The 14,056-nt window shown below is 40.3% G+C and overlaps 1 protein-coding gene and 1 long non-coding RNA gene across 3 annotated transcripts in view; one reads left to right on the forward strand and one right to left on the reverse strand.

Annotated features, from left to right (window-relative positions):
* Positions 1-1,436: 1,436 nt before the first annotated feature.
* LOC117956449 lies at positions 1,437-4,202 on the reverse strand. Its single transcript, XR_004659273.1, has 2 exons — positions 3,866-4,202; positions 1,437-3,351 (listed from the first exon to the last, which is right to left on the reverse strand). It is a non-coding gene; the product is annotated as an uncharacterized LOC117956449 (long non-coding RNA).
* LOC117956446 (inactive phospholipase C-like protein 2) overlaps positions 2,872-14,056 on the forward strand; it is a 32,578-nt gene continuing 21,393 nt past the window's right edge. The window contains exon 1 of one of the 2 annotated variants that reach the window (XM_034891518.1): positions 2,872-3,311. In XM_034891518.1, the coding sequence (XP_034747409.1) occupies positions 3,066-3,311 (246 nt within the window). In that variant the 5' untranslated portion in view covers positions 2,872-3,065. The remainder of the gene's footprint in view (positions 3,312-14,056) is intronic. The other variant, XM_034891519.1, reaches the window with a different exon arrangement.

Here is a 14,056-nt window from a genome sequence, read left to right on the forward strand (position 1 = left end):
TTCATTGTAGTGCTTCGGTAATGCAACAGTGATGTTAAAACATGGCTCATCTTTTAAACTAAAGAGGGTTTTATCCAGATTAAGGGCTGAGAATAAATGGTTGCTAAATGTACCTTACCATCACTGATTGAGGTCTGACCGGGAGTGTGGCAACCATTTTCTGCACTGACAAGCAGATTCACTACTTAATTATAAAACCCTGTACAGGATTAATTTGGTTCTCTGCATATAGGCTGTACATTATACCACAGAATGCCAGAAATCCCCAACTGAGCCTTTTCATGATATTCAACTTTCCAAACATTTGTGTAAGGAATGTTTTTGCATTAAAACCCCAGTGGTACAGTTTCCCATGCTCAGCCCTATAACTTTAGATCAGATAGCTTGTGAGTGGTGCTGTGCGGCTGATGCTGTGTTAAAGTCAGCATTGCTTGATGCATTCTGTAGTCAGCACTCGTGGGTTCCCACATAACTCATCTGACTTCTGAATTCAGCTGCTGCATCACTACCCATGCGAGATTATAGGACCTGAAATACTGCAACATTAAATCTATATATTTTTAAACCTTGTGTGGTATTCATATTTTTGTTATTCAGTCAATGTTCCCGGGTCAGGTAGACCCACCACATGATTAGGCTTCTAAAACAATACAGCCATAACAATTTATGTAAAAATACTTAATAGATGTTTGCTTTAGCTCAATTTCTAATGATATATTCATCATTTATGGTTCATATTTGCCATTTACCCTTGTGAGATCAATGATCAGATGATCATTTTTGTTTTTTATGAGAAAATAAGGACTTTTAATCATAAAAAAGCCTTTAAAAAAAATAGAATCAAGATTTTTGATGATTATTAGTGCTTATTTTGTAGAACTTAATCAGAAGAGGTGAAAGTGCTTGAAATGTAAAAATACTTTTAATAATAATTTCATGTGCAGTCATTGAAAATAAGTTACTATTTATGTTCTTTAATGAAAATGAGCTAAGACCAATGAGTTTGAGTTAGAAGAAATAATAGATACCATAATTGTTCTTTTAGCAAACGGGTCCCACAGACCCGAACACCACACAAGGCTTAAATGCAGCTGACTGAGACTTCAGTGACAGATAGTACTAACTTCAGTGGTACTCTACCATCCGTCCTGTAACTTATGGAACCTCTGACCTCAGCGCCAGTTTAGTCCTGCTCTAAAAACAGTGTGTCATCCTCTATCTAGTCCCTTCAGCTCCTCCTTAAGCTAATGTGTAAATGCCCTTCAGAAAGAGTCCCCTAGAAAGCTAAAAGGACCATTTCCCTTTAATGAAAATGAGCCAACTGAACAGCCAAGAGGAGCAAAACGCGGACATGTCCTCCAACACTTTATGAGAGTGTGAGACCTCTGTAATTAGTATTACATTACAACAATGCTACTTCTGTTTTTGAGCAAGGACACCGTGGTGCACAGCTTTTATTTGAGTCACCTTATGTTATTGTTAAGCTGATAATGAAATAGAAGAACCTCTTGTCTTTTCAGATAAGGCTTAAAAACTCTGTAGACTGTTTTGTTCTGGGGGAATTAGATTGAAAATGGAGGGAACCTTCATTACATAAATCACACAACACATTGGTTTCGCATCAGTGAACGTTGCACTGACCTTGATTTGTGTAATTATTGGTATAACTGGTGTCAACAAGCAAAATCATTGCAGCTATTTGGAGTCACAGAAACACTGCAGTTCATAAAATGTAAAAACCAGTCTACCCACAGGACCTGGATGCACTGCTCTCTATACTTTCTTACTGAGAATTTATTAAGTTCTAGTAATTACGTTTAGGGCACAAAAAAAAAGTAAACTAATTTGTTTTGTTTGGCATTTACCCTTGGGGAGAGCATCTTGGCATTTATCCCTGAGCAATGCATCACAAAAATGTCTCCCTGATTCTAGAGCAAAATCCCTGACCTTGATTTCAATTGAAATTTAGAGAGGCAGTTAATGGTGCATTCAACTGTGTTTAGGTATGCATGGACTGTCTCAAAAGTGCACACCAGAAAAGAATAATAATTTGAGTGCAAGTCTAAACTGCAAATATACCCTGACAATAGCTCACTTTTTAAAAGCATAGACGAATAATCAAGCTCTTAACTAATGCCAAGTAAATAACAAAGGGATTGGTTATCTAGTCTACGATGAACGGCTAATAAGTCATTAACAGAGGGTTTTAATCACCATGTATGCAGTTATAGATGTTAATAAGTCATCAATAAAGGGTTTAAATACGGTATTTGGTTATAAATACATTACTAAGTGATTATTAAATTATTTCAATGTCAGGTTTGCAGCTGCGAACGTTAATAATAGGGGGTATTAATTACCAAATTGACAGTTGTAAATGTTAAAAGTTGTGAGTGAATAGATTCTGGTCAAGCTATTCTGCAGCCTTTTTCTAGAAATAAACTAATGAGATATTACACTGCTTGTCACCCAGAATATCTATAAAGCATTAATAGGCCAAAATGATTTATCAACCATTAAGTAGCGCGAATAAAACACCCATTTCCTTCTGGAAACCCAGAAAAGAACACACACCACGCACATCTGACAGATCGGTGACAGATGTTGCGCCGCTGCACTCATAACCCCAGGGGCTGCTGATGAAGACTGGAGCGAGACAGCGAGAGAGGGAGACATAGGAGCTGATGTTATGTAGAAATCATCATGGTGTGCGTTGTTCTTTAGCACATTGGGGAAGAGGATGTGTTAAGGCGACGGTGGCGGAGGAGGAGCAGACGGCCATGTGTGCATTTCCTGAACGCAAGCGCACATCCAGCTGAAGCGGCCGGAGATGTGTTGAGTGTTTGCGGCGGGGGTCTAGTAGGTGTCGGTCACTGCTGTCGCGAGAGAGAGAGAGAGAGAGAGAGAGAGAGAGAGAGAGAGAGAGAGACAAGTTTCCTCTGCTCTTGGCGCACGGTCGCACATCGCTCACTTCAAATAATGGCACCCATGCGTCCGCGTGAAGCGCTGTTGCGTTCGGAGTCACGGTGCTTTCAAGAGATCTGAGAAACCCAAAAAGTGTCACCATGGCTGAATTTGGAGAGAACAAAAGAGCCGTCGGTCTGCAGGTTGCTGGCTGGAAAGCTGCGTCAGGAGGAGCCGGGATGAGCCTGGAGACGCACCGAGCAGAGCCGGTGTCAAACGGAAACTGCAGCGTGTCAGACACCGTGAAGAGGGTCCAAAACGAATCCAGCTGCGAGTCCCCGACGGGGGAGAGCGCGGGATCAGTTTCAGCCTCCAAACCAATTCCTCGACGCAGCAGTCTGATCAAGGTAGGCCATCGTTTCTGTCTGGAGAAGACAGCTCGTCTTGCTTTCAAACATAACAGGAAACACTATCAACAAATAAGACGTGCATGCAAACTGTTGCAAGTCTACCTTTAACAATAAGTAATGATTCCATAAAATATATGACGAAGCAGGACTAGGAAGGCTAGCCTACTTGATTACTACAAGCCCTTGCATGAATGTAATGCTGGTGCCATGGGATGTAAAAAAAAAAGAAAAGCCATGCATGAAATACCACTATAAAATTACTACTGAGTTGTGCATGTCGATGTGGTGACTTAACACACACAGAGCTCTCCCTCAAAACTGCCGACGTAATCTACCTGCAACCTCAAAATAAACGGTTAATACACTCTGTCTCTGCTTCCTGTCAACTTCCTCTCTATCTGCCTCGAACAGCACATGGATCAGTCACCTCGTTTCACACGTATCTCACTGTATGCTCAAGTATTAAGTGCTTGAAAATGTGCATCTTGTCACATTTAGGATGTTGAAATGCTGCCTGTCATACATTCAGACCCCAAACCTTGACTACTAACCTCTCAGGACTCCACAATAAACATTCAATTTCAGAGCTCAATCATATGTGCTTTTCAATCATATGTGCCCTAGGGTTGATGCGTACAGGCAAGGCTTTGTTCCATCCACAGACAACAGCAGACAATGTCACTTATTAGTACTTAATCAGCCAGAGTGGAGGAGGAGTGGCAGGAAGAGGAGGAGGAGGAACTAATAAGTGAAAGCACCTGCTGCAGTCTTTTATTAGAATGACAAATTGCATTCACTTTGCCCTCTGCGTACCCCTATCCAATTAACCCCACACTGATCTGAGCTCAGATTTAAGCTAATGTTAAGTTTATTGATATAAAGCCCTTGAAATAGATATCACAAGAGCATATGCTTGTTTTACGCATAATGCATTTAAAGTATTGTCAATAGCAACAACATCTTATCAATAACTCGTCCACTGACTTTGACCTTTTATGGTTTAAGTCATATTAGCCTGGAGGTTGTGTATTGATCTCTAGTTGCTGCTTGTCTCCAGAGCTACCGCCTGTTAAGACATGATTATTCCAACACGGCTTCATCCGTGTCTGATTGGCACCCACTCTGCAAGACAGGAAGCCGGTCAGTTGGCCAATTTCCTCGCAAGGTTCATGTTGCAATATTGCTGTTAAGTCATGAGCAGTTTGTGATGATGCATAACCATTTTTTTAAACGTCTCTCACCTAGTTGCCAACACACAGGTCTGATCTTGCCAGTCTTCTTTTTTGTTACGACATTGCAGCCGGCCTGACACACAGGGTTTTAAAACACTCCGTTTGCTCTAGGGAAGTTCTATTATCTCTATATGCTGGGTGAGAAATGGCATTAAATAAGTGCTGACTTCATCCACAACATGACTCCAAAGAGTTGTAAAGCATAACAGTGTTTGGGGAAAAAAACCGCTGTACAGTTCATATGCATCTCATGTATTGAAGCATGAATTTGTGGTATGAGGATGTATTTGACATGTTCAGGTTTGGTGGGCACATTTAATGCTGAGAACATTCAGCAATCAACCAACCGTCTCTCCCACAACAGTGCACGTATACGTTTGTGCGTTCACCATAAACATGCTTGGGTTTGAATCCCTAAGACCTGAGGCTTAGAATAGATCAAGCTGTGTTGTGCTGTTTCATAAACTATCCCTATGGATAAACTCAGGATTCCACACAATAGGAGAATGTGGTGGTATGTAGGCAGATAAACAGGAAACACGACATTCCAGACCACTTTTCACAGGAGTCATGGGATAATGTCTAGTGTGTGTGTGTGTGTGTGTGTGTTTGTGTGTGTGTGTGCGTGTGTGTGTGTGTATGCTTCCATTCGCTTCAGCTGAAGTAATGAGAGTACCCTTAATTGTATTTTATCAGTACTTCATGCTGTCTGCTGTCCTCTCATTTATTCTGTCCGTGAAGGAGATGCAGATCAGGTGCCCACTCAGTGTATGCTTCCAGTTTATCTTGATGTAGATAACCATCAGGCACTCTCTTTGTCTTTCTTTTAGTTAAAATACACACACAAGCACACACTCTTGCACAGACCTGCCTTCTAGTAAAACACTGCTAGGCAAAACAAATATCAGCTTTCCAGCTCTCTCGTTACTCATGCCAGAATGAGACTCCAAAATACGTGGTTGGCATGTTAATGTGCTCCTCTGTATGTGTGAGTGAAATAGTATATGTATGGGCACTCTCAGCTTTTTAATAAAAAAGAAAAACAATGCACTTTAATATAATCATCTAATGGGGTTTTTAAGGGGTATAATAAGCCAATAATTGCCTCACCTGTTTAAGTGTTCTCAGCTGAAAAAAATTAAAGGAATATTGATACATTTTGTGTTGTATAAATTTACTTTCTTACTGAGAGCTGGATAAGAAGATTGTAACCACTCATTTTTTCCCGTTCATTATACACCTTAGCTTAGCATAGCATAGCTCAGCATAAAGAATAAAAGCAAGGGGACACAGCTAGCCTGGCTCGGTCCAACGATAACAAATCTGCTCATCAGCACCTAAAGCCCACTAATTAAGTTGTTATATGTTGTTTGCACAAAAGCACAAGTGTAGAACCATGCTAGCTGTAACCTCCTGTTTTCAGTCTTTATGCTAAGCTATGCTGACCTCCTGGCTCCAGTGTAATATCTAACCGAATGATCCAAGATCTTTTTGAGATATGTTTTTACTGGACAGCATGTTTTTAGAGTGTGCTCACACAAGTGTGCAGACATGGTATGTTGCTGTCTAATTGGTGTGTGTGTGTGTTTGAATTTTGGTATGAGAAGCCTCCTAGGCCAAAATTGAATACTTCACTTGCACATAGATATACTGGTACTAACCACTTTTGCTTAAATGCATACTTCACTTGCACCTACATGCATACCTCACTTGCACATACATGCATACTACACGTGCAACTACTTGCATACTTCTCTTGCACATACATGCATAACATGTGTGAGTATGTATGTATGTTAGCATAAGAATGGCATGTATGGTTAAGTGCGTAAACACAGGACTTTCTTTCAGGAAGCTTGGGTTCAAGTCCAGTCTAAAGCCATCTAGTGACTTATTTGTTGATTACTAAATAAAGACTATTATTTTAACCCCAACCATGATCTTTTCCTAAAACTAACCAATTATTGTTGCTTGGATTCACAACGTAACCATATGTGGCGTAGAAATTGTTACAAAAAGGTGGCACACCAACCGTCAATAACATAAATGGAGAGGTTGAGACAGGTGCAGGCAAAATGTATTATGGCAATCAAAAATTCAACTCAGGGAAAGCTGTTGCTTAGCGTGCTAATAACTCCCTTTGTGATCAATCCATTGCAACAGCTGTGGAAAACAATAGTAGTCAACTTCAAGTATTATAATTGCCAGTACTGGGATGAAGTTGGGAAGATGGGATGAATCCTAACGTCCAGCTTACCCCATGGGCCCACCAATCTGGTAGATCATTATAGTGGATGGCTGAGTCAAACACGAGACTTTTACTTGCATCCCATGAAAAACCCATTTTCACGACTGCTCACATGTTATTGGCGGTTGGTGTGTCACCTTGTTGTAGTGTTGTTGTCACACGTGGTTAACATTGTGAATCCAACCCAATATACTTGGTTACTTTCAGGAAATGGTTTTGGTTAAAAGGTTTATGTAGGAATGCGCAAGTGAAGTATGCATGTGTGTGTGTGCAAGTGAAGTATTTAGTTTTGGCCTAGGTGGCTGATGTCTGTTTTGTGCGTGTGTTTTTCGGACTGAGGGAGCAGCATTAGCACTGCCAGAGAAAGGCAGTAGTTTGAGTCAGAGCAGCCCTGAGCACGTCCTGCAGTTCAAATCAGCGTCTTTAGCCTGCATTAAAACACTTTTAGCCTGTAAATGAATGATGCCCGCACAGCACAGGGAGAGGATAAACCATAGAAATAGACAGAGTAGAACAGACATTCCCATTTAAATCAATATAGCAGGATTGTCGGAGACATTTTTCTGTACTAGCGCAGTGCCCGTTAAAAATGTGCCTGTTTGGAAAGGGTGATTGCTTGGCCTGTGGTATTGCTGCTTGTAGAATTCTTGAAATCCAAATTTTACAGAAGGATCCCAAACCACTTAAACTCCACTGTATAGCCTACTACTGACTCACAGTGTAGGCTACATCAGGGGAAGACATTGTACTACTGAATTTGTGTTGTATGATCGTTAACAAATTTAACACTTCAGCAGAGGTGCTCATTTCTATACATGTTTAGTGGCTGAAGTGGGGCTTTAATTCGGGTGTTTTGGCGACGGTAATGTTAATAGTGTTGTAAATTAGCAGTAGATTAAAGTTAATTAGCCCAACCCAGGGTGAGTCTGCCCAGTTCCCCTCTGAGATGTTCTGGCATTGCACAGTGCTGAAGGAATAAAATCCGACTATTACGCTATGTTCTGCCAGCTCACAGCAACGTAATACAATAGCAGGAAAAGAGTCCCCCCCCCCCCGCTGTTGTAAAGTGTTCTGCATGTGACGTCTGCGAGTAATGTGCAGGTTACCTTCCCCCCAAACACGCTCCAAAACACAGACACACATATGTAAATGCATCTTGCTGCCACACATCTGGTTGTGCATAGCTGAAACATTTTTAATTTGTGAATTTTCGTTTGTTTATTCCAAGTCAAAAACAGTCCAAAGTAGGTCAACTTTGCACGTTTTTGTTGGTCTGAGGTGTTTGTCACATTTTAGCTGCTAATGCTCCACTGCTCTCTGTCTCTTAGTGTTGACGAGTAGATCAAAGAGCCAGGTAATTAACTCGACTTGTGTCACTGAACCGGGAGAATCGGGTGCCATTCTTCAAAGAACCGACTCACTCCTGTTTTTTTTTTTGCCTCATTAGAGCCTCCACTGGAGTGCTGGTAGAATCGATCAGGAAATGGGCTACTGCGAGCCGAGCAGCACCAAAAGAGTTGTTGAAGAGTTGTAGATTGGTGACCGCGCACCAGGCTACTGAACAAGGGCGAGTGAAACCGCTCGAGTCTAATGTAATCTCATTGGTGTCTTGGTTCTTGGCAAGTTATTAATCATCTTGTTTCTAGTGCATCTTAGATGGTTTTGTTCATGGCAATTCACACATTATCAATGGGGAAGAACATCACATACAAATACACGTCACTTCATCTTGGTAGTTATGTTAAGTTAAATGTTAGAGGAGTGAATGTTGCAGGCTGCATGGTAGAAAGGCTGTCACAAGGAGACCGTACACCAGGCTACTGAACAAGACTGAATGTAACCAATGGAGTCTATGTAATCAGACGTGTATCTTACATGACTGTGTACATAGAAATTCATTGGTTACATTACTCATGGATATCACATACAAATACACATTATGTTATTGTGGTAGTTTTATTAAGTTAAATGTTTGTATGCTGTCACGACGAAATCGCGCACCAGGCAGCTGTACGAGAATGTAACCATGCCAAAGGCATGAGTCTATGTAATCAAATGGGTGTCTAGGTTCTCGGCAAATTTGAGTTATCTACTGATCCCAGAAGCCTTTATGTCTTGTGCATTAACCCGCCCCTTCTTTTTACCTATTTGGTTTCAGTGGTTCATGTATCTTCAGTAAATGCCTCTGTGACATCTGTTAGCTGAAATCACAGTTAGGTCTCTGACATAAGACCTTTTCAAGGCAAGCTTTTACTTGTTTCATTTTTGTGTGGTGTGTGTGTTTGATTGTGTGTATGTGTGCTTAAGCGCACATGGGACTTCAAAGGTTTGAGGCGTAAAAAAACATCTGCAGCTCTTCTTACCACAAGGGCAGGGGCTTCTAGTCAGACTCAGCAGCTGAGTTACTGTGAATGCTCACCACATTTTCTGTTGAACAGTATTTCCATACACGCAGAGCTTCCTGTTTGACCCCAATGTCTCGTCTTCTATTGCAGTCACACACGCAGATGGTGTGATTATTACACACTTTGTAATTAGTAAGCGATACCAATGAAGATGTCGTTGTTACTGCAGTGAATACCAAGTAGTTTAATATCCTGTTAAATTAAGATTCATTGATTAATTGTTAAGTCTAGAAAAGGTCAACAACTATTGGGTGGTTTACCATAACATTTGGACCTTAATGTCCCCGCAGGATGAACTGTGATGACCTTTTCATCTGGTGCCCTCATCAGATAAAAAAAAATGTTCTTATGTAGTTTGGTTTATGACCAAAGTCCTGCAAAATTGATGACATTCCCATCAGCCTCAGCTGTGCAATTTGTTTAGTGCCTATTAGCAAATGTTAAATGCTAAAATGCTAAACTAAGATGATAACATAAAACCTGTTAAACATCAGCAGCTGTGCTTGGCATAAATCGGCCTACAGCTTCACCCAGCAACTAACATGGCTGTATACTTTTAGTCAGGATTTTAAAAATACATTTAGGTATATCGACCAATCTATTGATTGAGTATTTATCTCAGTTCTATTCCGGATTTAACAAAAATAATAACGTAAAGGAATAACGAGCATTAGGCCTACATGAATAAGACTGGCGTTTCCCCACTGAGTCAATTATTACCTCCGCCAAGGGAGAATATGTTGAATGTTTTAGGTTTGATTAGTTCTTTTGTTTGTTTGTCTTTGTCTGTCAGCAAGATTACGCAAATAATACTGCCCCAATTTTCATTAAACTCGGTGGAAGGCTGTAGCATGGGCCAAGGAAGAACCTATTACATTTTGGAGCTGATCCAAATCAGGGGGTGGATACACAAATTGTTTATTTTTTAAACTTTTGTTATCATAGGGCATTTGTGCTGCGTTCACTTTGCATCGGAATTATCGAAAAAATGTACACTGCATTAACATTGTTAGATAGGGCGTGCCTTGGTGGAGGTCTGCGCTTTCCGAGTGCACTCCCAGTTTTCTACATGTAGGCAGCGTACCAAAGAAGAAAAGAGTGGCTGCCTGTAAATTGTCAATCTTTTCATCCATTACTTTAGTTTGTAAGTAGCCTGAGTAACCAACTTTTAGATCGGGTTTATCATTAAGACTTTACTGGTACATAGCATGAAGCATTAGTATTGTTACCATGGTTACCTGCAGTGAAATAGCCTTGTGCAGTGATTGAGAGTGGTGGGTAAGTGGATGATTGAAACTATGTTCTCCTATGCAGTTCTAATGGACACCTGCCCACCAATCAGAAGCAATTATTCGTAACAATGGTATCACGTGATGATAAGATACCCACACATGTTGGTGGCTGTCGGTTCCCTGTTGTGAGTGTTCAGTTTAACACAATTCAAATAAACCTCAGAGCAAATTGTCCCATGCTGCAACCCCCCCCTAAATAACCTATGCCATTAATTTTCCATCATCTGCCGTCAAACCCAGGGCCACAGGGATGACAATTCTTCCTTCCTACCAATTTCCACTCCTCTATTCTTTACATTCTGTCACCTAACAACCATGTTGCTTTCTCTGATTATCTGTCTCTTTTAATTAGTGGATCAAAGACGACACCCACTAATGACCTACATCTCCATTCTGCGGACTCTGAGATGCTGTAATTAGTGATACATTCTTGTTGCATACGGTCATATATATCAAGCATGCATGGAAGCTGGCTAATGAATGCTATACTGGTACCTACAGGCAAATACCAAGGGAAGAAGCTCTCTGCCTGCACGTATAAACATTAACACTAATCTGCCATTTATTCTTCTCCATCCGTCATCTTTTTATTTTCCTCTTGTTTAGTTAATCTGTGTCCTCTTCTCAAGTTTCAACTTTCTGCAATGTCTCTCTGTCATCTTGTGGGTCCTTCTCTGTTAGCTGCATCCAATCTGCTCTGCCACACAGTCTACCCCATTTCTCTCGCCCTTCATCCGTCCATCTGTCACTACAGCTCAGTCAGTCTAGATGTCCTATCAGGAACACCAGTAATCCCGAAGCAGTGTTTAAAATGTATTTATATGTATTATATTTTCCAAATTGATTTAAACTGTAATCTTGTATGTGTTTCCATCTGATACAGACTGGCAGATGGAAAATAGATACTTAACCACTGTGAAATGCTAAGTAACAGCAAGTGTTTTAATCCTTTTTTTTATCAAGTCCTATAGGACCTGTTCTGTATGTTCAACAGGTTGTATTAACAATGTATAAACAAAGAAACAACTCAGTCTATGTGACTATTGATTGCTACAAAAGTATCTGAATGTTTTTTTTTGGTCTCAATGTGTTTTCACTTGTTGGGCTCACATATGACCTAAAAGTAACACCTAATGTATCAATAATCAGGAAAATCAAGGTTTTACTGTATTTCTGTATCAAGAATCCTTTTATTCTTTCGTTTTTTTTTTGTCCTCTGCATTGTCGCTTCACATGGTTCTCAGCTGAGCCACAGGAAGCTCTCTGTGACAAGCGGACAGGCGGCTTCCTGTTTTGAAGCACAGTGGTGGTTTTGGAGACTCATCTTCCCCAGTCAGAAAAACAAAATAGGGCATTTGTGACGTAGACATTCAAACAGAGCTTAAAGTCAAATGGAATTTTTTATCAGCGGGTAGAAGCTGTCCTTGTTTCGTTTTTCTATTTGTGTGTCTGTGTGTGTGTACACTAATCTGGTTGGACAGTGTGTGTTTTTTTTTGCATCTACTTGGAGATGAATCTGTGCTCTCTTGTTTTATCCTGTCAGGATAATTGATCAAGAGTCTACAGTGACGTCAGCATTCTTTGGATGTGTCTCTCTGTCCCTCTCTCTCTCTATCAGTAATTTATGTTGTAGACTAACAGAGGTGGACGTGCAGGACAGCCTCCACACATGAGATGATTAAATCACAACTGTTGAACAGGCTTTGGGGGAATTCTGGTGTTTCTCCTGCTGCAAGCACAGCTTTGGCCATGCACACAACACACCATAGGATGTTTATTAGGTTGCTTCAATATAATATATTTCCATTGCTTGTCTATTAATCAGGGATGACATGTTTGTTATTGGTCACATGCATGTCTGTGGAGACCACGTTATTTAGGTGGAGTTTCCTAATTGGGTTACGTGTGCACTGTGACTGTGATTTGTGCTGGTACAGCCACACAGGGACCATTACCGCAAATGTCACACACACACACACACACACACACACACACACACACACACACACACACTCACACACACACACACACACACACAGAGGACGAGACATAGATTTAGACCAACATTAATCTCTGGTGCCTGTCACCGCGCTGCATGAAAGGTAAAAGAGAAGTGTGACCGAGTAGGGTGGTACTGTGGGCTCCTGTGTGAGGGCGCACGTGTGTTTATTTGAGAGTTAAATCAATAAGTGGGTCTCATTTGTGTGTCATAGAGGAACTTCCCATGAGCTTTCAAATTCAAATTAAGTGCTGTTTTCAAAATAAATTGCTGCTGATGATGTTGATGTTGCATTATGAGTCTTTCTATCTGAGGTTGAATTTAGGCTGTTGCACTCCAAAGGAGGGTAGCTTTTTACTGTAATGAGAACACACATCAATTAGCTCAGGTCAGGTTTTATTTTGTTAATATATTTGTTAAGGCTCTAAAAGTCAGCGCTTTTCCTTTTGCTTCCTGTAGTTTTCAGGGTAACTGTCTCTCTGTCGACACCGCCTCTTACTCCCTCTATCATACCCCTCGGCACCAACTGTATTTTTAGAGCACTGCCTCCCTCCCTTGCCACCCAGGCCATAAAAAACTTGTCGCCATTGGAAACACTTCTCCATCCTAATGAGACAATTCAATAAGAATTTTTGATGGTTAGGCGCCCTGCCTTCCCTCTAAAGGAAACCTTTTCATCTGCTGTGAATTATGCTTCCTCTCGCTCACATGTTCACATTATTTAGATAACACACAGTACAGGATCTTTTATTCTCTCTTTCTTCCTTTCATCTCTTTTTGTCTTTCATATGCCACAGATTTCTTTCATATGAAGGGTTCCCTCATAAAAGATCCAAGCTCTTGAGGTTCACATGAACTCATGTTTGAAGGAAAGGAAAAGAGTTATGCTGATAAGTAGATAATAATCCGCCATTGATCAGTATTCACAGACATTCATTATGAATTTGAAAATATTAATTGTTCTACTGGTGATCAATCATAACACTCCAAAACAAATGATTCTTTTGTATTTGTTAGGTGCAGCAACAGGCTGCTGGATTATTGTTCCAATGCAGACATATGTGCACTTACTGTATTTTTCTAGATTTTCTTTAGTTTCTTCACTATTTCAAAACAAATCACGTTCCTGAAAGATATCTGAATCTAGACTATGATAATAACATATTTTCCTTTTTATTGGAATTCTGTATGAAACGGTTAGTTACGAAAATTATTGCCATTTAATTTGATAACCAATTAATTCATTACTCCCAGCAACAATGCCAAATGTTTGCAAGGTACTGCTTTTCCTTGTCTTACATTAGTAGTAAACTGAATATCTTTGAGTTTTGGACAGTCGGTTGGACGAACACAATTTTGAAGACTTAATTTGTAGACCATAGGAAACTGTTATGTGCATTTTTTTGTGCAGTATTTTCTAACATTTTCTTGATGTAAACTGCACAAAACATATTGTAAGTATGTATTTAAGACAATAATATGTTGAGGGTTTGGGTGTTTGCATCTTCCATCACCCAACTACAGTTATGTCATTCTGCTTATCCTGCCTTAGATTAGCTTCAATTA

The sequence above is a fragment of the Etheostoma cragini genome, chromosome 14 (genome assembly GCF_013103735.1).
Source record: "Etheostoma cragini isolate CJK2018 chromosome 14, CSU_Ecrag_1.0, whole genome shotgun sequence".
Taxonomy (NCBI): Eukaryota; Metazoa; Chordata; class Actinopteri; order Perciformes; family Percidae; genus Etheostoma; species Etheostoma cragini.